Source organism: Arvicola amphibius, chromosome 7 (genome assembly GCF_903992535.2).
Source record: "Arvicola amphibius chromosome 7, mArvAmp1.2, whole genome shotgun sequence".
NCBI lineage: Eukaryota > Metazoa > Chordata > Mammalia > Rodentia > Cricetidae > Arvicola > Arvicola amphibius.
Window position 1 is genome coordinate 28,468,288 of NC_052053.1, and position 27,546 is coordinate 28,495,833.

Below are 27,546 nucleotides of genomic sequence, written 5' to 3' on the forward strand. Positions count from 1 at the left end.
GTGTGTGTGTGTGTGTGTCCTTCTGTCTGTCTGTCTGTTATGCTTCCTTTTGGCTCATAGGAAGGGGGAAAAAAGGGCAGTGTATTAACTTCCCAGTCTCACTGAATTTTCCATAGTTGTACCATGGTGAGCACCAGGTGAGAATGTTGTTCAATGTCTGTAGAGCAAGGAAAGTATTCTGTAACATGACTATCCATCCTTAGCTCAGCAGCTAAGTGATTGCAAGGAGAAACTGTAAGGCAGAGGAACACACATGGAAACAAGCTTGACCACAACATCCCAAAGATCACTGAGGAGAGAGCAGCTTCTTTGTGCCTCTGTTCCATACATGTCCCAAATGAAGCCTTTGAGAGCAATTCCAGCAACTTCCCATGGTGTTTTATAATTTTTACATACGATTTCTCTTCCGACCTTAGGCTTAGAAATTTCTATGTGAAGAAATGTGTTTCTAACACCTCACAGGAGCCTCCAGGGACATCTCTGCACCTCTTCCATATGGCCAGACCCTCAGGGGGTCCACAGAGTACCAGTTAAGAGCAGCTAGAGGGCAGTGGCCTTCCTTCCATCCCATGCCTTGTGCATCCTTATGCTAAAGAGACTTTCCTTACATTCTCAGCTGCCAGACTGACCATGAGTAAAGGATAACTAAATAATCTTAGAGCGGCAGGCCTAGGGGTAGGGGATCTCCAAAGCCATTAATTAGCCTCCACTCATTTTACAAAAAATACTTCTCACATCTCCCATAGGTTTTTTTTTTCCCACAAAGGTATATATAAACTGCTCAAATCCTTTCTTTGAAATATTTTTCTTAATCCTACCAACATGACCAGTGTTAAACACAGAGAACTCCAGGGAATAGGGACTATTCTCAATATCTGGGTTCCACATTCAGAGTTTATTGTTTGGTTGCTGTGAAGAGACACTATGAGCAAGGCAACTCATAAAAGAAAGCATTTAATTGGGGACTTTCAGAGGTTTAGTCCAATTTCCTTATGGTGAGGAATAAGGCAGCACACAGACAAATGTCAGAGTAGTGTTTGAGGCCTTTTTATCCTGAAGCAGAAGCAGAGAGAGAAAGAAAATCTGGGCCTAGTATGGGCTTTTGAAAGCTCAAAGCCAGCCCACATTGACACACTTCCTCCATCAAGTTCCCACCTCCTAGTTTCTTCCTGACAGCTTAACCAATTGGCGACCAAGCATATAAATACATGCGCCCATGGGGGCTACGCTATTCAAACCAACATTGGAAGGATTGGGAGATGTGGCCTTGCTGGAGGAGGTATGTCACTGGGCTTTGAGGTTTCTAAAGATCACTCCCAGTGTGCTCTCTGCCTATTGTTTTGTGTATCTAGATAGGAGCTCTCAGCTGGTGCTTGAGCCTCCCACCACCATGCCTTCTCTCTGCCATCATAAACTCCGGAACAATAAGACCAATTAAACTCTTGTATAAGTCTCCTTGGTCATGGTGTTTTATCACGGCAATAGAAAAGAAACTAATATATTGGTGCACATATTATAAATTTAGAGACTTAAAATATACAGGAAGATATGCACAGGTTACATGCAAAAAAGCCCTGCATCATTTTATCTGAGGGAACTAAATATCGGAAGCAGGTATCACCAAGCTGCTGAAACCAAACCCACAGGTACTAAAAAACCATAGTGCTTCCTAAGTCATGAATTTCTAAAGTCTTCCTTGCCATTCTTTCCCAAAAGGTAAAATCTTGGGAAACAAACTTTTTAGTCACGTGATTTTCCCAACATCATGTCCGAGAATGGGTCCAGATGAAAAAATCCAAAGCTGCAGTCCTGTAGAGCACCATCTTTTACTCCATAATATTGAATGCTAGTCTAAGAAACCCCTCCATTCAAATCAGGTCTATAAACAGCACGTGGGATCTCCCTGACTTTAGTTACAGCATGTCCTACTGACATGCCCTGGTTCATATAGAAGTTGTTTGAATTCTCTATGCCCTTCACCTTGTCTGTATGGGTCAACAGTCAATAATGGGCAACATGGATGAATGGGACATCTCCCTTGCCCCAAGCAGGTAGCCAGTTGCCTTGTCTTTTTTGCTGAGAACCAGACATGGCTTCATGGAAAAATGAACCATCATGGGATAAGGGCCCTAAAAGCTCTCAGCCTAAGCAGGGCCAGAGTGATCACCCAGCTCTGCCGCCCAAGGCCAAAGAGGCCTCTGCAGGCTACAAACATTTCTGGAGGAGGAAATGGGACAAGGCTATGGGTGCTCTCCAACTTACCTTGTAGGCTTTCACAAACCGAACGAAGACAGGGAAGAACACGGAGGGTGGTGTTGTCTTGGGGTTTTCCCCAAAATACTTCACCACATCATCAAAGGCATCCTAGAAAGAAACATTTTCCTTGAATCAGGACATTAGTTCTGCTTCCAGGACTAGAAGCTCTGGGGTGGAAAAGTAAACCAAAGATGCTTGCCTTGGAGTCTCTGTGCGCCCGTGGGCACAGAAAACATCACTTCAATACTTCACTAAAGGCAATAAGAAAAGTACAATAGCTGGACATAGAAACTCATCTCTAAGATTCTGTTTCTTCCCTAACTCCATTAACTCCTCCCGCCCTACACACACACACGCACACGCACACGCGCACACACACACACACACACAAGAACTATTTCTTTTATGAGTTTCCTATGGTCAAGACTCAACTCCTTAAACTACAAGGGCAGGAAGGATCTTGGAAGCAACTCTGGCTCTAAATTCAAAAGCTTTGGTTCTCCTTGCAATATCTTCACAAAAAAGGACAGTCTCTTCTGTGACCTACCGCAGCCCAGATCTATCATGATCTGCCTCCAGTTCCCCACACGCCACCTCCTTTTCTTTGCTAACATGAACTGTACTCTTCTAGGTTTGCTCATATATCAGAGGTCCTGGGGTGAAAGAGCAGTATGAAGTCTAAGACCTACAGAAACCTTATATTCCAGGGACCTTTCTTTGGGAGCCCAGGCCTGACATGTTACAGAACTGAGTGCAAACAGATTTATGCTGGAAGGAATTTGGGAACACACGAGAAGGGACAAAGAGGGGTTCTACAGAATAGCACAAAAGGGTGCACTTGGAAAAGGTACTTTCAAAGACAACGGGAAAAACTAAACAGTAGCTACATAAGAAATTGACCTAGTAACATTATTCTCCCAGCCCAGAGTCTATGCCCCAGGTAGACTGAAGGAGTTCGCTCTCATGAGCTACCTGAGCAATCTTAGCATCGTCCTGCAGCTTCTTCAGCTTGCCCTCGTTGTGAAAAATGAACTCTTTCAGTAGCGTGTTATGGTCGTGCATGGTATACTCCCTCTTGGTTAAATCCATTCCTCTCTGCAGCTCCCTGACATCCAGCAGGACATTTTCCAGGGAGACTGATGGAGAGAAAGCATCACATCAGGATCACATCAGGAGAGGCAGTTCAGCTGCTAAGCCAAGGTCTCAGGACTCTTGTTTTTCCCAGGACCCTTAAAGCTAATTCCCACCTTGAGTCACAGATAGCCTTTAATATCAATAATTCATGACATGCCACTATCAAATACTACAATAAATTCTTCATATGCACTAATCCTACTCTTCTGGTAACATACTTTGCCAATGAGGAAAGGCAACATAAAGAGGTTCTGTGGTCTGCCATGAGTCACACGGTTCAGAGACAGCAGACGGGATGAGAAAACAATCCCAGCGTCCATTTCTTGCGCTGGAGACCAAGGTTCCACTGCATCCAGCCTATTGGTTTAGTTGTAGGTTCAAATAAGCCCAAGACTTTTTTTTTTTCCTAGCCTCTTACTCTGGGTGTTTTTGCACTCCTGTAACTTTCCAGCAGAGGGCAGAATTCTACCTGCTGAACTGCAGTTGTATGGTCCACTAAGAACTAAGGCAACCTTAGCTTTTTGTTAAGCCTTTCTTGCGTCAAAGAATTTGGGGTGAACCTTGCAATGGTGCCACCACCCAGAGCAGGCACACCCCTGGACTCTGATGAGCCACTCTCCCCAGAGAAGTTGGTCCCCGTTTTGTTTTGCTTGTTATTCATCTCTGCTCATGGATGGATTACAAATCAATGCGGTATGTTCCCCCCTTATTAGAACTGTACTGTTTTATTCCCAGGGCTTCCCCCAGGTTCGATCCCATAGTACTTCTGACAGTACCAAGTACAGAGAGAGTACTCAAGATTCCTGATAAGCAAAGGAGCAGTCCTACCTACATTAAGAGCATGTGTCAATCGGCCTGGGCACCATAGGCACCAATTCATCCAGTGAGCATATTGGTCTCCTGTATTTACCACAGGCTTTTTGTCAAAGGAAAATTTCCTGGACAAACCATCTGTGCTACTACTTAAGAAGGTTTTCTTAGTTGAAATTATGATTTAGGCAAAGGAAACCCATCCCATTCTGCTAGCTGCATAAGTAAGCCCATGCCGTGTCTTGTCTACTCCAGCCTGTTGGCAGCCACAAAACCTTTTCTTCCTGCAGTCCAGACTCAATAGCTCGTTATCATATCTTATCCAATAGCAAGGGAATAGAAGGAGCGATGGGCAGGCAATGGGTAAGGCCTGTCTCGAAGACCTGGATCTTTAGAGATTCAGAAATTACCTACTGGCCTACATTCACCTGCTCAGGAGTGGGTGGCACCCTTACAACACATTCCAGCCCAGGAGGGCTGCCATACTGACCCTGCTTCCTGCAGTGGGTACTGAAGTGTTTTTATCAGGGACTGACTCCCTCATAACTATGATATTAAACATCTCAAGGTAACACTGACAGCTGAAATTAAGAGTACCTGCAGCAGCCTTTTCCACATAATGAAGCTCATTATAAAATAGAGTAACTTGCTGGTATTTTTCTTTTACCACATTTGATATATAGTGCAACAGCGTTTGTTTCCGGTCTGTTGATTTTGTATCCAAGAGCTGGAAACAAAAGGAGTCATGGGTTAGGTGTGAGAACAAGGTGCAGGTGACCATAATAAATAACCCAGTAAAACTGCAAAAAGCATTCCCAGAGGAGCCTCAAGATTCAATGGATTTTGTGCTCAGATAGCCTGCGAATGTCCTGACCAAGTATGTGCTAGGTGCTAGGGTAGACTCTGAGCTTCATCTTTCTTCCAAGAATTCTCCAAAGCCCTCCATCCACCATCCATCTGCCTCCCTTTGCTCAGTGGGAAAAGACTCGACCAGGTCTTACTGCCCCCCAACATGAAAAGCAGAACAGAGATGAAAAGTGGAGCCAGCAGCTGTGTCGGTGGGTCCAGAGGCAGCAGCTTCTCCCTTCTTCCCCAGCTCTGAGGACCCAAAGAGATAGAGCTGGCTGTGTCTGGGTATTCTGAATCTGTGACCTTACCAACCTCAGACAGAAAATGTTAATGAAAGACCTGCCTCTGCACTGATTTGATTTTTGTTTTATGTAATTATTTGATACATCATACCACGAAACAACTGCCTGCAACCAGAGCACTAGGCATTATAAATAAACTCAGTATAATTTAAAAGGTAGGGGGACATGTTTAGGTTAAATCCATACATTACACTATTTTATAGAAAGGACTTGAGTATCTAAGATGTTTGGTATCCTAGAAGGTCCTGGGACAAATCCCACACATTGATCAGATTATGATGGGGTGTATTAAATCATTAAATAAATACTGACATGACACTATCAATTAACCTTGTCTTCCTTGACTTGGAAGCCACAATAGATCTGCACAGTCTGAAGAGGATGCCATTGAAGATGACTTTACAAAGGACTTCACTTTGCCCATACAGAAAAAAAAGAAATTAAATATATGTGCAACTATAATTTTCTAAACAAAAATATCTATTCGTCTGAAGTCTTTCCAGGTATTTAAAAAACTAAACAGTTCCCTGTAGTAACTGTTATCTTAAGTCGTTTTCCACCATACTGGAACTTGAGAGTATTGCTATAAACTGCAGTACTCAGAATTCAGCCTCTTGAGGAAAGAGTCGTGGATAAGGGGATGCTGAGTGAAAGGCTGTAAGTATCTGATCCTTCCTGTCAAATAGTGTTTCAGAAAATTTATACCAGCGCACCTTCCTGCACTAAGAGGATCCTCCTCCAACCCCCACCCTACCCCTGAGAATAGACCTCCGCCCACATCTCAGCCTCTGCAGCTGTATGCCCCATCCATATTCCTTTGGTTCACACACCAGATCTAAACTCTGCAGTTTAAATCCATAAACCGCTCCTCGTTTGCTGCTATTCATATAGTTTCCAAGGGCCAAGATGATCTGGAAAAGCAAGAGAGAAAAGAAGTGTTTGTTAGGAAAGCATCCCAGGTACTGGCCAAGTCTGCTCTCCAAGAACATAACAAGAAAACTGCACTTGCCTCCAGAATTTTCTTGAGCTTTTGAGATGACTTGATAGAAACAGATGCTGCTATAATTGCGTGAAGTTGCTGGATTCCAATCAGAAGAAGGAAAAACAGGGAGAAGACTGTTAAGAATGGCAAACTAATTGGAAGCTAAGAACTAACTATGCCTTGGGTAACCCTAGCATCACATATGCTCATCTGAGAAGCTACTCACGGTGACAAGGAATGCGGGAACCCTTGGTCTGTAGCCAACCCAGAAGCCAGGTAAGATATCAAGACAGGAGTTCCCAGGGCGCCACCTCTAATCACACACAATTGAGACTTCTAAATCACCAGAGATGCCCAAGAATGCAAAGAGTGGGGCACGGGGAGCAGCAATATAACATTCTCTACAAGTTCTCAAAACACGTTTTGAACAAATATGCTACTGTAAGCATGGGTTGGTTTTTTTTTTGTTTTGTTTTGTTTTTTTTTTGAGAAACAGAACCAAGGACAAACTGATGTTTCTGACATCCCTACGTTTCTGCCAGACTAAGACGAGGAAAGAGATGGCTGGCAAATGTTTATTTCTTACATCCCCACAATCTACTTCAGGAAAGTCCTAAGAAGAAACATCCTCTGGTAAAGTCAGTGCTCCCAGGAATCTCTTGAGCCTGCTGCTCACTAAGAATACAGGGTTATTTTTAGAAATGAGAATCACATTTCTAGTGTTGCCAACAAGGAACTGGGTTGTCGAGTACTCTGTACTCATCTGAAAAGCAGAGGATTCTTCTAAACACGAAAACGGTATTTTGGGGGAGAACGGTCACATACAGAGATCTGGATTCACACTGTGAAAATGGGAGCTAAAACCCAAATGTAATCTCTCAAGTTCTGGAAGGACTCGTTAGAATCCATACTAGATCGAGCATAATACAGAGAGATGTACACAAATGAATGACTATCTTCTTGTACCCTGTCCTGACAACTCACAGGAGTCAGCATCTGGATGCTTTCTGCAAAGTTCCCAATGAAGGCCATGATGGTCATCTTCTGCATGAGCCGCTCAATCTTACTGAACTGCATCATGAAGCGGTCTTCATCTGACAAGTTCTCCACGGGCTTTCTCTCTCTCTCATAGAGCCGGAGCACCTTCACCTCATTCTCAGTGGGCAAGAACCTCATCAAACACTCAACAAAGTCAACCGGGAGTGTCTTCAAGTCAAACCTGAAACCAGCGCCAACAGGTCAGTGTTCCACCCCCATCCAACACAGCTCATCTACCACCACGTCACTGGCCTTGGATTCAGACAGCTGGACCGCTAAGCCCCACCTTAGAGCTGGACCACACTGAGCACCAGTTATCCTAACTGATAACCTAGACCATGCTCAAGTAGGAGTGAGATTATCTTAGGGCTCCAGGTGGCTATGGGCGTTAGAAATCAAGAGTAAAAAGCAGCATGCAGCCTTAGACTGGAGCACAGGCCGGTAATGCAGTCCATAGACAGGGATTTAGACTTGGGGAACATCTGATGAGTTTTGTAAGATAGTTCTGTCATTTGCTATTTCTGGAGACAAAACTCAGTTGAATTCCCATTCTATTCAGATATTTTGAGGCAGGCAGGTTCATACATTCCTTGAAGGAATATCAGTTCTTGGTAGACATTTGCTTAGTTTGAACAAGGATTTGCTTAATTCTTTATACTTATTTTATACTCCAGACAATCCTTAGTCAACAAAACAATGGAATCAGCCATACATTAGTATGGCAAACAAGCTATAGGAGATTAAAACCCAGATTGCACGCCATGTTTCAATGTTGGAAAATAGGAAAGATTGCAAAAGACTGTATTATATTATGACCCTGGCCAAAGACACAAAATTAGAACAAATAATCTCTTAGGGTTAGGTAAAAAAATTATAAAGTATAAAATTATAGAAAGTGGTTTCTGAGAATATAGTATCACTGGCTATAAGTAGAGTGGGAAGATATTTTTCTGGTAGATAAAATCATTACCTTCTGTGCAATTTATAAATTTTAAAAAGAGAGGGGGCTGGAGAGATGGCTCAGCGGTTAAGAGCATTGCCTGCTCTTCCAAAGGTCCTGAGTTCAATTCCCAGCAACCACATGGTGGCTCACAACCATCTGTAATGAGGTCTGGTGCCCTCTTCTGGCCTTCAGGCATACACACAGACAGAATATTGTATACATAATAAATAAACAAATATTTTAAAAAAAAATTTAAAAAGAGAGAGAGGAAGAAAAAGCCTTGTTTAAAATGACCAGGAAGAACTAAGAGCAAAGGAATTTGCATTCCTGTTGTAGTGAATTAAAACACGCATCTGTATTGTATCTGCAGCCAGCTCTGGACTGTGTCATTGGAGACCATCCAGATCCTCCAGAGAAAATTGCTACCTCTCCCTTTCCTCGGGATCTGCTCCCCTTTATGAGCTCCATATATATAGACCTACAGATAAGAGCAGAGCCGAAATGATAAATGCTGTCCCACGCTAGATGTTCTTCTAGACCAGTGGTTCTCAACCTTACTAATGTTATGGTGACCCCAACCATAAAATTATTTTCATTGCTACTTCATAACTGTAATTTTGGTACTGTTAGGAATAGAAATGTGAACATCTGATATATCTGGATATCTGACATGTGACCTCTGAAAGGGTGGTCCGATCCCCAAAGAGGTGACAGCCCACAGGTTACAACTGCTCTTCTAAACTGGCAATGGTATGTGGTTATGGCACTTCCCTGGGTACCAGCTGCTGCAATGCTTTCTGTTGTCCTCTCTGCTCTGAGGAACAAGGGGCGCTCCGAAGTGTGGGTACCCAGAATTCCTTCATTTTTGCACTTAGCTCTTGCCCCACCATTCCCATTATCTGCTGATTTGCACCTTATTTTACTCCGTAGACCGAGCTCTCCGGGATCTACGCCCCTCACAGGAACTTACACGTGAATAGCTCTGCATATCTCATCAGCTGTCTTCCCAGCTTTCCTTAAGGTGATGGCAAGATTTTTGGCTCTGTTTGCTTCTAATAATGTCACTTTACTTGATCCCTTCTGTGTTATTTTCTGCTTGCTTGAAGACAGATCAATGGCCGGACCTTGGGCTTTTGTTTTGAATATTTCCTCAAATTCATCCACATTTAAATCCTAAGGTGGAGAAGGATGGCATTGGCAAATTGGATCATGTGGTAAAATTAAGTCATTTCCCAGTTAGCATTCTCTTAAGCAAAGGCTTTCCTTCTGTTGGGAGCTTATTCCTGTGGGGCTGGCTGTACTTCTCCTGTTTCTGTTGGGGATACCCCATCACATCCTATCACATAGCCAGAGGTGAATGTCCAGAGAATACTGATCCTAACAATCCAGCTCAGCTGCTACTCTCGATAGCTGGTTTACACAGACATCTGCCATAGGCTAAAGCCATGAAAGCTGATGGTCAATACTGAGTCCTTAACCAGCATAGCTCAGTAAAGGCTGTCTATAAATACAAGGGCGGGCGGGTCTGTGTCAGGCATTTATTTTGTGGCAAACAGGCGAACAGGACAGCCTCCTTTGCTCTGCAGCAGATGTGCACCTCTGGTTTATAAGCAAGGAGAAAGGTACCTCCAGGATCCGCTCGTCATCGATTTCGTTGAAGACTGTGCCATTGATCTGATTGGGCTTCAGAGCAACCCAGTTAAACACTGGCATTCGGAACTTCGTCTTGATCGGCTTCTTAATTTTCACAGCTGAAGATGTCAGAGATAATGAAATGAGTCCCATTTAGAACCTCATAAGCTTCAGGTACAATCAGACAACAGTCCTGCAAATGACCCTTTAACACTGGAGGAAGACGGCAAGCGGGACCCAGGTGATGCTAACTATGGAGAGCACCCGGTCTTGGCCACAGCCATTCAAGGGCCCCCCATTTGGTTGTGTGACACTGGACTATTATAAAAGAAGATGTACACACAGACAAAGTACCCATACACATAAAATGTGTAAATACATACTTTGTCTGTGTGTACATCTACATACCAGAAGAGGGTATCAGACATTTTGAGCTGCCATATGGGTTCTGGGAACTGAACTCAGGACCTTTGGAAAATCAATGAGTGCTCTTAACCACTGAACCATCTCTCCAGTCTCCCCCTTCTCCCCTTTTTAAAGAAGTCAGCCATCTTTATCTAGACCTTGTCAGGGAAATGGTTAAATGTACTGAAACAGAGAGATTTATGGGATCTAATAATTACAGGCTAAAAAGAATGCCAACACCTCTCATTTTTTGGAAAACAAGTTTTAAAAGATAATGGTTTACAAATTCTATGTATTAATTATACATCATAAACAAGGCTTTCAAACATATATGTGTGTATGTATATGTCCCTACATCAGGCTGTTCTGGGTCCCTCGCCTGCCCAGTGTGAGCCTCACTATTCACCATTTTGATCAGGAAAGGGGAGAATAGCAGAAAACAAAGGTGAAAGCACGTAAGCTGTCATTTGGCAGCTACCTGCCCCCATTGATATTACCGAAAGGGGAGACAGACGGTGCCTCTCATTCCTCCAGAGTTACATGGCCATTAAAGAGAAGGAATGTCATCAGATAAATCCACACAGAAGCATGCAGAAACACAGAGACATAGCTTTTGCCAAAAGAGGCTTTCTGTCACCAAACGTGGCACCCTCACCCCTATTATCAACAGGGTCAGATTCCTGGTCATACTTACTTTTTGTCTCCACTGCCCAGGGGAACCAATGTCGTCAACAGACAAAGGCTTTCTCTAATTGGCCCTTCATCCACAATGGGTGGAGGGTGGCAGTAAGGGAGACAGATGACGGGAGAGGTTATCTCTTCAACCCAGGTAAGGACATTTTCAGCTAGGCATAGGGTATAGTAGACAGCAGGGGCCTACAGGTGACCATGACATACACTGTGACCCCAGGACGCAAACTAAAGAAAGTGGCTTTAAATGGGAAGGTGTTCCATGCAGTGAGCCACAGACAGTGGGGGGGAAGGGGGCTCCTGGAAAGGCACAGTCAATGGTTTTCCCTTATTCTCCTTATTTCCTTAGAGCACAATTCTCTTCGAGTGGGAGGGCTAGAACTGACTAAGAATCTGAACACTAAGAGAGAAACATTCCTTCTCTCAAAGGGAAGGAATGGATCACGGCCTCGGCCTGTGAATCTAGGCCCTGCCTAGAGGAGGAGCTACAGATTCAGCTGAAACACGGGGGCAAACCTGGAGTCACAGCCAGCCAGACTGCTAGAGACACAATGTCAAAGGCAATGGCTCAGAGGAGGATGGAGTGGAGAGATGTCAAGGCACAGGGTGACCAACAGAACACACAGCAAATACTCAACACACTTGGTGAGGAGCGACCTACAGAAAAGCTTGATTGGCCCATCTTTTGTGGAAGCGGAAAGAACAGAAAATAGAAAATAGATATATATGTATTAGATCCGGTTAGAGTCAAGGGGCCCAGCAGCTCACACACTCATCGCACAGAAGGTCATGCTTCGTGGACACACTTCAGCAGCACAAAGCAAAGACTCATTCTCCTGCCTTTGAAGACTCACTCTGTGGGTTTGTTTATATTTCTGTATTTCCCCCTCTCTGGGAGAAAGAAAAACAAAACAAAACATTTCATCGTAATGGTCCAAAGCAGCCATAATGAACTGTACTGGCTAGTCTAGAGGCTATAAACAAGTTCCTAATAACACAGGACCAGTCACAGTGGACAGGGACTGATTCGAGCCTACCGGAGAGCAAAGGTCACCCAGTGCACAGCTGGCCTGTCCCAGGTGACCAGCTCAGGAAACGGAATTAGACTGTCCCATTAGACTTGGAGATGTCTTACACTTCAAGTGAATATTTCAAGTGACTAAAATCCAAAGAATTCTCTCAACTAGAGCTGCTCTACTGGGACTTCCTCCAGTGTGACCCCACTGCGATCCCCCCGCGGGACCACTCCTGCACAGTACAGAGTAGGGTATTCTGCCACTGTTGACCTGCTGGCTCAAGGACTTTTTGAGAAGTAATGGTCATATCAGCTCAGTTCTTAGTTTTCCTGAGACTATGCATTTCAGAGAGAGAGAAATCACTGAACGTATGACAAGAATAACTTACAAAATAAGCTTCAGTTACTATGCATTGAAAGCCAAATTAAGGATAAATATTAGGGAGATCAGGGAGCCTGCAGAAAATGCCAAATCCCAAATTAGTAAACACCTAGGAGGACTTTATAATCTTATGAAAGAAAATATATCTTGTAGCCATTTAACGAGATAAAGAGGACTTCTTCAATCCCATCTATAGAACTCTACTTTGCTCAAGAACAGTAGAGACTTCTACCTAGAAATGTCCTGAGAGCTGCAGTCATAAACCGAGCATAGAGCTCTGTACCATAAATTTAAGACACTTCAGAGTCAATCAATTTTAGAAATGAAGGAATGGCAAAGGCTTAAGACAAAACAAAACAATAAGAGGGGGCATGGCCCTTTAGAAGGAAGCTGCCTCTGCCTGCAGCTCATTCCCCTGCCAACAACATCTGAATTCTGTTTTAGCTCATGGCAATGCAAGCGGACGCTGAGCCACATGTTAGCTTTTGCAATGGAGGAAGCAGCAGCTCCAGGTGAGGTACAGTAGACACATCTCACAGATAACGCTCATCCAGAGCTACAGGGAAAGCTTAACCAGCAGCCCAGGTGCACAGGACAGCAGTGGCATCCACAGTCAGTCACCCAGAACAGCCTGGTAACAGGACAGACACCCAGAGATAGTGTGAGGTTTGTCATTTACTTCCACAGTCTACCAGCTCCGCGGTGACTCTCCTCCACCTCTCCTCTTCAGAGGCACTAAAAGCTCTAGAAGAAAGTAGTAACAGGGAAGACCTTGAAGGAGAAGAATCAGCCACAAATTTACCATGAAATAGAACAGGCATCAGATTGGTGTCCTTGATATTTTCTAGATGTCAGGGTGCTGGCAGAATCACAGATCTGACGTGGGCAAATCTGAAAGGGCTGCGGACACTTGAAGAATTCTTGGGGGAGGCAGGGGTACAGATAAAGCTACTGACAAAACCTTCTTTGATTGAGAAGAAGAAATTTTTATACTAAATGCTGCATTTCGATACTTCAGAAACCATCACAGCCTTGGAACTTAAGGCTAGGAGGGGAGGGACTCACAGTAACTGAGAGAGTTCAAAAAAGGGTGGAAGTTGACTGCGTACCACAGGGACAGCCATCCACCTCAGAGCAGAGGTGCCAGTACCACAGGGACAGCCACCTCAGAGCAGAGGGACCAGTACCACAGGGACAGCCACCTCAGAGCAGAGGTACCAGTACCACAGGGACAGCCACCTCAGAGCAGAGGTACCAGTACCACAGGGACAGCCACCTAGAGCAGAGGTACCAGTACCACAGGGACAGTCACCTAGAGCAGAGGGACCAGTACCACAGAGACAGCCACCTCAGAGCAGAGGGACCAGTAACATAGGGACAGCCACCTAGAGCAGAGGGACCAGTACCACAGGGACAGCCACCTAGAGCAGAGGGACCAGTACCACAGGGACAGCTATCCTGTAGCAGTAGTACACAATGTCACAGAGCCAGCCACCTTAAAATACCTAGTAGCCCAAGGTGGCAACTTCAGAGCAGTATTAGTGTGTTGGATCATTTTTATCAACTTAACACAAATTAAGAGTCATCTTGGAAGAATGAGCATCGGTTGAGAAAATGTCTTCATTACATTGACCCATAGGCAAGATGTGGGGCGTTTTACTGAGTAATGACTGATGTAAGAGGACCCAGCCTACTGCGAGCTGTGCCACCCCTAGATCATCATATAAGAAAGCAGGCTGAGCAAGCCAGTAATTCCTCATGGCCTCTGCATCAGTTCCTGCCTCTAGCTTCCTGCTTTGTATCCCTGCCTGGATTTGCCTCCACAATAAACTGTAAGCTAAAATGAACCATTTCCTCCCCAAGTTTAATTGGTGATGGTGTTTATCACAGCAATAAACAAATGCAAACCAAGACAGTTACATAGTCCGCCCAAGAGAAGAGCTGCCTGGTGGCACCAGGTGATGACCTCAGAGCAGGTCCTCAACAGGGACAGTCACCTCAGAAGGGAATTATTTAGTATCAGGGGGACAGCTACCTCAGAGGGGAATTAGTATCACAAGGACAGCCACTTCCGAGGGGAATTACTTAGCATCACGGAGATAGCCACTTCCAACCAGGGTTACTCATTATTACAGAGAAAGCTACCCAGGATCAAAAGATGACAAACTCAAAGCAGTTCTCAGCACCACAGGCCAGCCAGCTCAGAGCAGAGATCCTCACAGCACAGGGCAGCTACGTCAGCACGGCGCTGCCCACTCTCATAGGGACAGCCACCTCAGAACAACTCAAAACTCTCGGCGACACTCTAACTGAAATGGCTCAGTAGTAAAGAGTAAAATTTCAGTTCCAAGGGTCAAAAGTAGTAACTTATTTCAAGGCATTGGAGCAATCCTCTTCCCCTCTCAGACCTGTCTCCCTTTTATTTCTGGTAAAGCAGGCACATCTTTATGTCCTCGTGAGCAGGAAGAGATGAATTACTTGGAAGCTTTTCAAATCCTAAAGAAACGGCTGTTAGTGCCACTTCCACTGGAAGACTTCTAGCAATTTCTGACACCTACAAATGTTCAGAAGGCATGCCTACAAGCCTCTGTCGGGCATTTACTCATAACGGCTGGCCTGTTTTCCTTTACAGACGGCACTCCAAATACCTTACAAAGGAACAACACTCAATACACGCGCCTGACTGAGCTTTCGCCACTGTAGGGAAAGACAGTGGAAGGCTGGGTGACGCAGTCAGAGCGCCTACGAGGAAGTGTGGCAAAGGCTATGCAGAGGACAGCGTCGCTAGCTCGTGTATGACAATCTCCCCTTCACTGGCTATGTTAGCAGGGATGTCTTCCTAAGGGATGTGCACAGATAGAAAAGGATCTAATGGCTGAAAGAACGGCTTTAGTTCTCCAGAGGGAGAAATCAGGACTTCTCAAACAAGTCCCTGCTTTCACCCTGTGTTCTCACCTGCTAATCCTGAGTTGAAAACTACGGTGGGTGAAGAAGTCCCAGGCAGCGGGGGTGCAGAGGGAGGTGGGGGTGGTGGTGGCAGAGGTGGAGCTGGCACAGTCTCCGTCGCAGGACCCGGGAGTGGAGGGGGTGGTGGTGGAGGAGGAGGGGGTGGAGGGGGTGGGGGAGGAGGCGGTGACATAGGTGGCGACGCTGGTCCGTTTTGTGCTGGAGAAAAGAACAAAATGTCGTGTTCATATAAAGCATGAGAAAATGGGGCTCCAAATTCTTCAGACGGGAATGCCAGTTAGATCCTGGGAGCCCACATAGAAGTGGGGTGACTACTGACTCTACCCAGGTGGCTTCTGATTTCTGCAAGCATAGTGTGCTATACACGCACACATAGACATCACTCATACATAACGCTAATAAGCGATTAAAATTTTAAAATAAAGGGCTGGAGAGATGGCTCAGCAATTAAGAGCCCTGACTGCTCTTTCAGAGGTCCTGAGTTCAATTCCCAGCAACCACATGGTGGCTCACAACCATCTGTAATGAGATCTGGTGCCTTCTTCGGGCCTGCAGGCAGGATACTGTATATATAAATAAATAAAAATCTTAAAAAAAAAAAATTTTTAAATAAAATAAAGCATATGGAAGGAAAAAAAAAACACTTAAAATGGTAAACATTTCCTTACTGACAAATGGGAAAACATTATCACACGAGTGACATGAAGATTCACAACCTTAATCTCCAATCGTAAACCTTTGTTCTAACTTATTGCATCTTCCTTATGAATGGGCACGCGAGGGCAGTGCCTGCATAGGCCAGAGGCAACAGCAGATCCTCTGGAGTTGGGGCTGAGGCAAACTTGGGTTGTTGAGAAGAGCGGTGCCATCTTAACCACTAACCATTTTTCCAGCCCCTCAAAATTTAGTATTTCTTAAGATAAGTAAAAGCACACAGGGAGGTAAATCTCTACCCCGCCCCCAGGACGGCTCACCTGCTTCGGGCGTGTCTGCTGATGGAGGTAGTGGTGGGGGAGGGGGGAGTGAGGCTCCTGAGGAGGTGGTCCCTGTAACGGGTCCTCCATAGTTACCCGCTGCTAGTTCTGACCCCACGGGCAATGTGCCAGAGGCCACAACTGGCAGTATGGCAATGTCCCCATCCCCTTTCTTCTGAATTTTAATGGTCCCTTGTTTCTCCAGTTCATGAATCTTTTTTTCCAGGGTAGACTGTCTCTGAATGGCTTCTTCCTTTTCTTTGACCATTTTCCTTAATGTGTGAACTTGGGTATTTGCATCTTTGTAGATTTCCTGCAAAAGAGATCACGGTCAGGATTTTCCCCCTTTGGTTTTTTTTTTCCCCGAGACAGGGTTTCTCTGTAACTTTGGAGCCTGTCCTGGAACTAGCGCTTGTAGACCAGGCTGACCATGGTCAGGATTCTGACTTCATAGGACATTCCCAGGTACACCAACTGAGGAAAAGAGGTAGGGAGAGCGGCTACACTCTGACATTTGGGGAAATCTCTAGAATTTAGCCAGAACACGTGGAGTCCCAGTAATTACCAACTCAACTAATAATGCATGCAATATATCCTAGCATTGCTATTATTAATGAAGTCCTTTCCATTTCCTAAGTGGAGCTAACTTCATAGGCAGAAAAGGACAGAGCAGAGATGACTTTATCCCCCCAAATTGGATTTGGAACATCCCACGGGTATCCTGGCAGTTCGGCATGCTATTTCACTATTATAAAATCTATTTATAACTCCTGGATACACATTAACTAACAAGAGACAAAGGGCCCTAAATCAGACTTTGGCAGAAATAAGACTCGGATTAAAACCTCTGCAAAGGGGCTGGAGAGACGGCTCAGAGGTTAAGAACATTGCCTGCTCTTCCAAAGGTCCTGAGTTCAATTCCCAGCAACCACATGGTGGCTCACAACCATCTGTAGTGGGGTCTGGTGCCCTCTTCTGGCCTGCAGACATACACACAGACAGAATATTGTATACATTAAAAAAAAAAAAAAAAAAAAAAAACCTCTATAAAGGCTGGCTGTGATGGTGCACGCCTTCAACCCAAGCACTGTGGAAGCAGAGGCAGGCGATCTCTGTTGAGTTTGAGGCCCAGCCTGGTCTATGCAGTGGCTTTTCAGATCAACCAGTGCTACATAATGAGACCCTGTCCCAAGAAGACAAATAATAAATAAGCAAGCAGACAAACTCTGCAAAGCCTGCCGTGATCCAGTCATGAGTGATCAGGACCTAGAGGCATGGCTGGATTTCTCTCACCCTGATAAAAGCTCTTTGACTAAGTTCACGACAGCGATGGCTAGAATATTTTTGCTTTGGTGATACCTTTAACAAACAACCCAAAGCTTCCCACAACTAATTACTTATCTTTCTCAAAGTTTAGAGAATAAAACAAAGTTCAATTCAATTCAAAGGCTGCCCCGGCTGTTTCTATTAAGCATCCACGCATATTCTGGAGTGAGTGGCTCTGTGGATCTGAACTTTCTTGCTGGGCCTCGCACGTGTTATCTCTTACCACCGACCTCCAACAGACCTGGAAACATTCTCCACGCCTGTCTATCATTAATAATCTAAGCGTCTGAACGTGAGTGGAGCCCATATGCCATATCAAAACTTGGTCTTGATAGTATGCCAGAAAATAAATATGCAAAGCTAACTGTAGGATGTGTCGGAATACCAACAGCACACACAGCCATGATAACCATCACATAGGATGTCCCATCACTTTAACCATGGTGTGACGGCAAGCCATGTGCCTGAAAGGCCTCCAGGCATGTCGGTTGTATGTTCCACACAGTTTCAAACACATGGATGGTACTCCATAAATGCCAGACACTTAAAATGACAGCAATGCAAAATCAAATAGCTAGGATTATCTGATAATAAACTGCACTGGATTTTGGCTTTTGGTACCTTTAGGTCTACCCTGTGTGGTGAATTGTTTCCATAGTAACCAACAAATCTGGTTTTGAGTAAAAGCAAAGTAAATAAATACAATGAAGTCTACAGTCCTAATAAAAATAAGTAAGTGGAATGAATGAATCCATGCTTTTGTTTTTATTTACAACTGCATGGAGGACCTAGAGAATCAACTCATCCTCCCCAAGACGGGAAACCACTGTTGCTCCCAAATTTGTAATCAGGAAGTACTGAAGCTGGAGCTTTTGATTTCACACACACGTGTACACATACCAGATGTGTACTTTTGAGTGTCGCCTCTGAAAAGGTTGCAATAAATATACTGCATCAACGCATTCCTCTGGAATGAACATAGTCCACATTGGGCCAGCCTACAGCTGGAGCGCCATGCCCCATCTGAGTAGCTGCTGCCAAGCACACTTACCCGGACAACATCCAGTTCCTTATTCCTTTGCATGAGTTGCTTTTCCAGTTCAACAATCTTGGACATGGCTTCATTCTCCGTGTCCTGCAGCTTTTCAGACAGCTGTGAAGTTGTGACAAAGAAGCAGAAACATTCTAAGCCAGTCCTTCGGCCTTCGGAAGCACACATCCTGGCCAATGGGGGCCACCACAGTCTTGCATATATTCTACGGATTATTTTCTGAGAACATTAATTTGTTATTCTATTTTTATTTACTTATTTATTTATTTTGGTATTTTGAGACAGGGTTTCTCTGTAGCTTTGGAGCCTATCCTAGAAGTAGCTCTCATAGATCAGGCTGGCGTCGAACTCACAGGGTTCCACCTGCCTCTGCCTCCCGAATGCTGGGATTAATGGTATGCGCCACCACCGCCCAGCAAATTTTTAAAAACCAATATGAATGCTTTGATACGATCACATTTACAACTATTTGCATAGAGGAAACCCTAGAGAATGCAGTCCTCTGCCTGTGCTGCAGAGTGCAGCTTCTCCCAGGGTAAAGGAACTGGGATGAAGAAGACTTAGTATCTAGAGTCCCCTTAAAGAGGAGAAAAGAAAGAAAAGCAGCTGCATATTTTATCCTGATGCTTAGATTCATGTTCATTTTTAAGTCCTCAGAAGAAAATCTTGTCGTTTGACACAGGATCTTGTTGGATAACCCAGGCTGGCCCCCAACTCATGATTCTCCTTTTCCCGGTATCCCACGTGTGGGATTACAGGAGTTTACCAGCACACCTAACTGCTATGCCTTCAGACAGAAAATCCTAAAGTAACTCATAACTGATCATAGTCCAAATACCGAGATGTAATGAAAGTAAGTTTAACATGACTCATTAATTGAAATCTGAGTGAAAAATATCACTAACATCAATATTTTTGAAGTAGGAACAGGCCAAAGAATTATCTATTTCAATTGTCGTGTCTGATCCTTGTATTTTATTTTTTACAGCACAAAAAGAGATTTATTGACCCAGAGGGGCAATCATGGAATTAGGGGGCTGCCTCTGGATCAGGCAAGGACTGAGAGCAAGCAACGGTGTTTTTCTCAGCAGCATTTTTTTTTATTGGAAAACACTAATTTTTATAGCATGGTTCTGAAGCCATTTGTTTCTATCAAAATGAATAATGTGTACGTAGCCTCCATAAAACCCATGCAACAGCCCCCCTCCATGTCTGAGTATCACAGATTTCTCTGTGGACTCATGGAGATCCACCTGCCTCTGCTTCCCAAATGCTGGGATTAAATGCATGTGCCACCACGGCCCAGTAAAAAATAATATCCTTACTAATAGAAACAATGCACCTAATAATAAAGAACAATTCCAATAAACTCATGACAAGAATTTTGTTTTCAAGAGCTCAGAGCGGTACAATACTTCCTCATGTGGATGAGGCCCAAGGTGCAGTACTGGGTGAGGGAACAAGAATTTAGCCCTCACAATGTCTGGGTTTTTGAGGAATACTGCTTTCTATTTGTTCTTGAATATTAAATACGTTAACATCTCAGAGCTTTTTGTTTCATATTAACTTGTGGTTAATAAATTTCTGTGAAAGAAAATCGGGACCCTGTTCCGCTGTGCAGTTGACATTACACCAGGAGAACTTGCTTCTTCAAAGACGAGCCCAGTTGACAAAGGTGAGCGCTCTCCTGTAAAATGTCTGCAGTTAAAATGAACCTGACTAGAACCTGAGGCATTCCTAAAGAAGGAAAGAGGAGTTCTGTATCAGAGACATGAGACAGTGCTGTCCCTCGGGCTTTGACGGCACTTCGAGAAAGCGTGTCATCTCAAGACTCCATTCAGGCCAGATTCCTTTTTTCATAGCTACCACACCCTTACACCGTCAGCCACCCTACTCCTGTGTTGGCAACTAGGAATGCCGGCGCGTGTGACATGGGAGAGATGGAGCAGGAAGGTAAGTGGGAACAAGGAAGGGTTTCTCCTGTAAGCAGCATACCTTCCTTCTTTAAAGAACCCAGAGGGAATCTGAGGGCGCTCTGGCCCAGAAGCTGCTCGTTCTTACACTCCAAATCCCTTAACTTCCTACCACAGAAGTGAGCACTGGCTCACCCTGGACCCCAGGGCACTTTCCTCTCTCAGCTGTCCTTACATGAGAGATGTTTTCTTCCAGTTCTTCCACCCGTTCCAAGGCTGCGTTCTTGGTTTCTGCATCTTCCAGCAGAGCTCCCACGTCAAACACGTTGTCTAGGTAAGCCTGAATTTGTACTTGCAGCTTGTCACTCTCGGTGTGTTTCAGCTTCTGAAAAACAAAATGCCAGAACAGATAGTATTAATTTATCTGTGGACACAGAATGCAATTACCTGACCTTCTCACTCCACTGCAAGGAGCCTACCCTTCCGCACCAGAGTTTAACACATCATCCAGAAGAGAATTACAGCATGTTCCTAATGAAGAAGGTGTGACCAGACTATTTCCCAGATGCACACACACACATACACATACAAGCTACATGATACATGTAGATATAGACTAGACTTACCTCAGATCCTTCCTACTCTAGCCTAAAACACTCTCATACAGGTAAAGTCAAGGCCACAGAGACATTGGAGGAGGATCTGAAATGGAATAGTTACAAGTCCTGTGAAAATCAAGGGGTGTCCACAGAGAAGACCGCTGTGGGGGACATGTACCAGGATGGAGACTACTGACCTAGGGCAGAGGACAGTAAGCTAGGAGCTACCAGCTGTAGTCACGCTTGCCTTTGGGTTATTTTAGCACACATTACTAGAGCTCACCCTGCAGGATTCCTTTCCTAAGACAGCACCTTGCATGAATAGCTCAGGGCTCCCCAAAGCATGAATCAGAAAGTATCTTCCAGTTCACTGTATCCCAGATGAGGGATCCTGAAGCAACTCTGCTAGCTATTTCTCAAGTGACACTAGAGGCTGAAGAAATCAGAGCATTCGCCCCATGAGAACCATGCATTATGATGTTCTCTGGGAAACCATGGAGCCAGAATAAAACCTGGCATATAGATGATGCCAGTACGTTAATAAACATATCAATGACCACTGGCAAAGAAGGCTGCTTTAGTAAACAAAATTTTATATATCAGAGGCATATAATACTGTTTTTCTAATGATCTCTACCCATCAGGGTCCAGCACCAACAGAACACAGTTAAAGAAGTACAGGGTTGGAGGGGTTGGTGCTTTTAGGAGAAATTTAAATTGAAATACTACAGTTTAACTTGTTTTAATGAGAATACATTCCATCTTAGTTTAAAAGTCAGACATGAAAAAAGAAATACAAATCTAGAGCAAACAGTGAGCAACAGAGAAGCAGCTACATGTGACTTTCCCAAGATTCACGGTAAATAATGGATGTGCACCAATGTCATTCACTGCCATGACAACCTAGAGCCCAAGGCAAAAATCTCACAAAACTGAACCTGCAAAACTGATAGCAATTCAGAGTCCTGATTTTTGTTCAAATCCTGCAACTTGTGGAGTCTGTGAGGAGAGAGGATAAACTAATCTTGAAGCATGCCAGGGGTGTGGAGGGGTCAACACATTCTGCCCCCCAATAAAGTGGGTGGAAGTAGGTAGTTCCCTGGCTTCACACCTAACAAGGATGAGCAGCTAAACACTGGACACAGCCAAGGGAAGGCATCCCCATCATCTCCATATCAGGAGACAGCCTGGAGATTTAGGTCAGCAGGCCCTGCCCTGCCACCAGTGCACTTCTGAATCCAACTGAACCGTTCTCATGGGAAAAGGAAAACCAAAGCTATCTAACAAAGAGGGGTACACCTAGTGGACGCCAAGGTCCTGGAGGTCATCTATGAATACCACATATGCTTTCTGCTTCTTATTGAGGAACTTCAGGGAAGTGGCCGGCATGTCTGTGAGGCAGCAAGAGAAAGAAACAACTCCTTCCTCCCAGGGAAAGCTCCAAGAGAAAGGCTCCAGTGTCCGTTTCCCCAGTACATTTTTATGCTCTAAGCACTAACTCATTCTACTGCACTCTTGGCTTGATCTTGCCTGCTTGAATGGGATCCCAAGAGTACCCCAAAAGAATTTTTTTTCTAGTTTTGATGAAGGATGCAATGAGACTTGACCCAGACAGAGCTCAAAAGCAAAGTAAAGTTGCAGCAATGCTCCCAGAGGCTGTCTGACTCCAGAACGAAAGGCTGCAGGCAACGGACCCACAGATGTCCTGGGAATTCTGTAATAATCCAGCTCTGCTGGCAAACCACGCCATTCAAATTGGCTCCCTTTAACTAGCACGGCAATTTTTTTAAAAAAAAAATATTTATTTCTTTATTTATTATGTATACAATATCCTGTCTGTGTATATGTCTGCAGGCCAGAAGAGGGCACCAGACCTCATTACAGATGGTTGTCAGCCACCATGTGGTTGCCGGGAATTGAACTCAGGACCTTTGGAAGAGCAGGCAATGCTCTTAACCACTGAGCCATCTCTCCAGCCCTAGCACGGCAATTGTTAACCACACAATGCTTTAGGTATTTTGCAGTTACTACGGAAGAGAACCTCTGAGAACGGGCAACAAATCCATTCTTTAAAAGACACCAAAAGAGACAGTTATACTCACGTCCAGGTATTCATCCAGGCCTAATTTGGTAAATTCATATTGGAGGTGAACTCTGAAGTTCATGTCTTCTACCGAATGAACTACAATGTTAATAAACTGCATAGAAGCCACCTGAAATGAAATGTCCAAGGGGTTAAATCAGTTAAATCAGTGCTTTATCCCAGTTTAAGCATATCCAGAACATTTGATTTCACAAGTCTCAGGTTACACCAATTCCTTTTTCTTTAGCGTCATTAAATCTTCATTCATATATATACACACACACCCTGTGGATGAGTGGAGAAATCAGTAAGAAAACAAGCAAGCAAATGAGAAGGCCACCGTCCATTGCTGACCAGCTATTGCTATGTGATGATGTGACGGCCAACCGGCTAAGGATCCTGCTGTGGAGACTTTTCTACACTGACAGCTTATGACTAGAATTGCAAATCACCAAAACCACTTTCTGTCCTGGAACTCACGCTGTAGGCCAGGGTGGCCTTGAACTCACAGACCTGGTTGCTTTTCGTCAGATCAATTCCATCACAGCAACACAGGGATCTAGAAAAGTTACGTGCTGGATAGCTTTGGAAGATGCATGAGTCCTCTTAGTGGAAAGGGGACACTTCTAAAATCATCTGAAAAAGCAGTTTAGGTTCTCTAGTTAAGTAAACTATAAAAAAAAAAAATCTTGCCAGTTTTTTTTTCAGTTCTTTTCACCTATGTAAAAAAACAAACACAAACAAACAAACAAAAAACCACCTGGGGCTGGAGAGATGGCTCAGTGGTTAAGAGCACTGGCTGCTCTCCCAGAGGTCCTGAGTTTAACTCCCAGCAACCACATGGTAGCTCAGAACCACCTGTAGTAGACCTGGTGCCCTCTTCTGGTCTTCAGGCAGAACACAGTACACATAATAAATAAATTATAAATTAATTAAAAAAAACACCCACAGAAAAAAAATTTCATGCTACATTAAAGGGATTTATACCATTTAATATGGGGGAATATATTGTTTGGGAAGTTGAAAAATTCAATGGCATTCCCAAGGAAGTTTATCAAAAGCCTCATTTTCTGGAGCGAAATGGAGTTAGACGGTTACATCTTCCCATGTTGCTTCTGTGCAGAAGTCTACATGCTCTCCTGAGCTCCATGAGAGCCGACGAGCCAAGGAGGGCACAAGGACGCTACTGTGGGCTGTGAACAAGGCCCTTAGAACCTGGACACCGGAGGAAATGAAACGACAGGAAATGCCTTCCAGTCTGTATGCAAATGGCACAAGTGTTTTAAGGGACTTACGCTAATTCCAGCAGAAAGTCAAATGACCAGGTCAGTAGGCATCATAAACGAGTGAGGTGGGCAATCCACGGCACAACAAATTGCAGAGAGAGAACTTATCTTTTTAAATAAACGAAGGGGCACGGGCTCCGTGGCTGTAGTAGCTAACACTCCAGCAGAGAGGAGGCAGCTAATAGCCAATAGAGAGGTACTACATATAGTAAATATTATATAGTTGGGTACTTTTAATTTTAAAAAAAAGAGGAGACAGCCGGGCGGTGGTGGCGCACGCCTTTAATCCCAGCACTCGGGAGGCAGAGGCAGGCGGATCTCTGAGTTCGAGGCCAGCCTGGTCTACAAGAGCTAGCTCCAGGACAGGCTCTAAAAAAAAGCTGCAGAGAAACCCTGTCTCGAAAAACCAAAAAAAGAAAAAAGAAAAAAAAAAAGAGGAGACATCTATTTTCATGTACCATACCTAAAGATGTTCACAGTAGAAATGAGTGTATGAATAGGTGCACACCCTTGCTGTAGGCTGGCCTGTTCCTCAGCTCTACCTGAACAAGAAAGCTCCTCTTGAGAAGTCATGGGAGAAAAGCTGGCAATGAGCCAGTGTCCAGGGCTCGTGACACACCCATCAACATCTGATTGCTCTAACACATCCCCAAATTCTAATAACAAGAATGAAAGTCAAGGTAAAGGGGACATGTGTTTTACCACTTCACATCTTAAAAATGAAGTATTCACGTTGGAAAAGCAAGTATCACATCTACCGGAAGAGAAAAGCTCTAGAAAGGATTTTACCTTCCTGATTTTAGAAGGGGCTGAGGCTCAGATGAGCACAAATCAGAGGGACTTTTCACACAACAGACCTAACATGTCTCCACACACTAGACTACAGCCACTGCAGTGGTTCAATGAAAACATGACTTAGCATCCAAACCACAGGCATTGCATGTGAGAACTGTTAAGACGCCTCTTCTAGAGACAAAGTGATCTGGAGAAGGAACCCCTGGGTTCAGAAGTTTCCTAGGAAGACTGACTAGGTCAAACCTGTAGACAAGGGGGCACTGGAAAGCAATGGCTCAGGATACCTCATGAGAAATTCTGCTTGAGCCCTGATCGAAGAAGGAGGTGGAATTCAGAAGTGCCGAAACACCCTGAGTGCCTTCCTAAGACTACAGGGCTCCTGCAGAGGCAGGGCCATCAGCGCTGTCCTTCTAGGGCAAGCCAATGGTCAGCAGAGCCAAGCACTCTATAGTTTCTGAGCATGTGGTCTAGAGTGGGCACTGACAGAGGTCAAGAGCAAAGGTCAAGGTTCCATCTACCTTAGGATTCTATGTAGCACTGCTGGCAACTCAGCTTGGTGGCTATGGCCATTCACACCAGGTCCTAACTTCTTTTATTCAACTACTTGACTTTTCCTTTCATTTGCTATGAATTATTAGCATTCTGTCCTTTACTCAAATGAGTAAAACTTGAAAGAGCACCACAAAGGGAGCACACAGATAAAGAAAAACATCCACTAGAAGAGCACTGAACTCATTTTCCTGCTCTCTGTAGTGGTCAATTTGAGTGTGGAATTTGTTTTGCAGCCGAGATTGGGGGAGGGGGAAGAGCTGAAATTGAGTTTGCATTGTTGAATGTAGTATCAACTGAACTCACCATAAAATCTATGTTATTATCTTCATTTCTGAAATGCTCCATCAACTTCTCAAAGCGCTGCTTTTCTCCGCAGACCTGAAACACACATTGTTATTGTGTTTATGACGTCACAAACATAAGCATACCAAAATTAGTGACAGAAATTTTAGCACTAACAATTATTTGCAGAATACGTTTTTCTATCTCCCTTACACACTCCTTCCTTCTCTTCAAAGCTGGTTAGCTACCAAAGGGAGGTCTGACGCAGACTAGATGCAGGCCCTTGGCTTCTTTTCCCTGTGGTTTTGATGATCTCAGATGTGTGCTTCCACAACTCAGTTCACAGCCAAAGGCTGGCTACAGAGCTCCTATGTCACCAAAGTCTTTAAACTCCGTATAAAGAAGACTGACCACACTCTCATGTCTGTCATAAATAATCTGAGCACGTGACACTCTTGCATCATTACAACACAGTGATTATGTTACAAACTCGGGGAACGATTCTTCTTCACCCATTAAAGGTAGATAGAAATTTTCAGTGATCAATGAAGTTGCTCCCCAGCGACCTGAATTATACACATTTTAGCTCAAATTAATGTTTCCATTGAACATGTGAAAGAAATTGGCAGAATGCTTAAAACTCCAGGGTCCAAGGGTGTGGTTCATCTACATGAAAGTTAAAGACAGGGAGTAAAAAAACAGTCAAACATTTATATCAAAATAATACTTCTGAAGGCTCACAAAGTCAAGGATAAATCTTAATTCTCACATTGTCCCTGGGTGGTTTTACTGAAACCAAACCCTATACCCACTAGTTAGTTCATTCTGCCTATAGAAAGTATGTACTTGTACTACAAACTATATGTTAAATTAGGCTACACATGTTAATGACCACATACTCAGATTTCATTTGTGGTCTCAGGAATACCTAGGCCAATCCTCAAGAATTCTCCTAAAATGGCATTTCATAATGCAATAATGTAGCCATTTAATCCAGTCATGTCAAATGGACATATAGACAATTGAGAACGAGAAAGTCCCACGAAGATAGGAATCCCCTGTTTTATCTCTCTTACATCTTCAGCATCTAGAATGATATTTAGCATATTATAAAGTCTCAATATTTGTTGAGTTGCACTGAATAGAAGGTAATACAACTAATTTTATCAAAACGTCCTTCCCAAAGGATGGTGATAAGGACTTCTACTTGCCGTCGCATTTTACAAGGAAAGAACCATCACATGACAGCCAACAAGAGTCTGAAGGGAATCTCTAGTGGC

At 44.1% G+C, this 27,546-nt stretch overlaps 1 protein-coding gene across 4 annotated transcripts in view; it reads right to left on the reverse strand.

The window, feature by feature from the left end:
- Positions 1 to 27,546, reverse strand: part of Fmnl2 (formin like 2) — a 260,793-nt gene that overhangs the window by 8,047 nt on the left and 225,200 nt on the right. For all 4 annotated transcript variants that reach the window (XM_038337243.2, XM_038337245.2, XM_038337244.2 and 1 more), the window contains exons 10-23: positions 26,288 to 26,362; positions 23,371 to 23,481; positions 20,905 to 21,054; positions 18,757 to 18,858; positions 16,380 to 16,692; positions 15,394 to 15,603; positions 9,941 to 10,065; positions 9,285 to 9,487; positions 7,318 to 7,552; positions 6,361 to 6,429; positions 6,182 to 6,262; positions 4,798 to 4,927; positions 3,229 to 3,392; positions 2,263 to 2,364 (exon numbers count right to left, since the gene is read on the reverse strand). In XM_038337243.2, the coding sequence (XP_038193171.1) occupies positions 2,263 to 2,364; positions 3,229 to 3,392; positions 4,798 to 4,927; positions 6,182 to 6,262; positions 6,361 to 6,429; positions 7,318 to 7,552; positions 9,285 to 9,487; positions 9,941 to 10,065; positions 15,394 to 15,603; positions 16,380 to 16,692; positions 18,757 to 18,858; positions 20,905 to 21,054; positions 23,371 to 23,481; positions 26,288 to 26,362 (2,070 nt within the window). The remainder of the gene's footprint in view (positions 1 to 2,262; positions 2,365 to 3,228; positions 3,393 to 4,797; positions 4,928 to 6,181; positions 6,263 to 6,360; positions 6,430 to 7,317; positions 7,553 to 9,284; positions 9,488 to 9,940; positions 10,066 to 15,393; positions 15,604 to 16,379; positions 16,693 to 18,756; positions 18,859 to 20,904; positions 21,055 to 23,370; positions 23,482 to 26,287; positions 26,363 to 27,546) is intronic.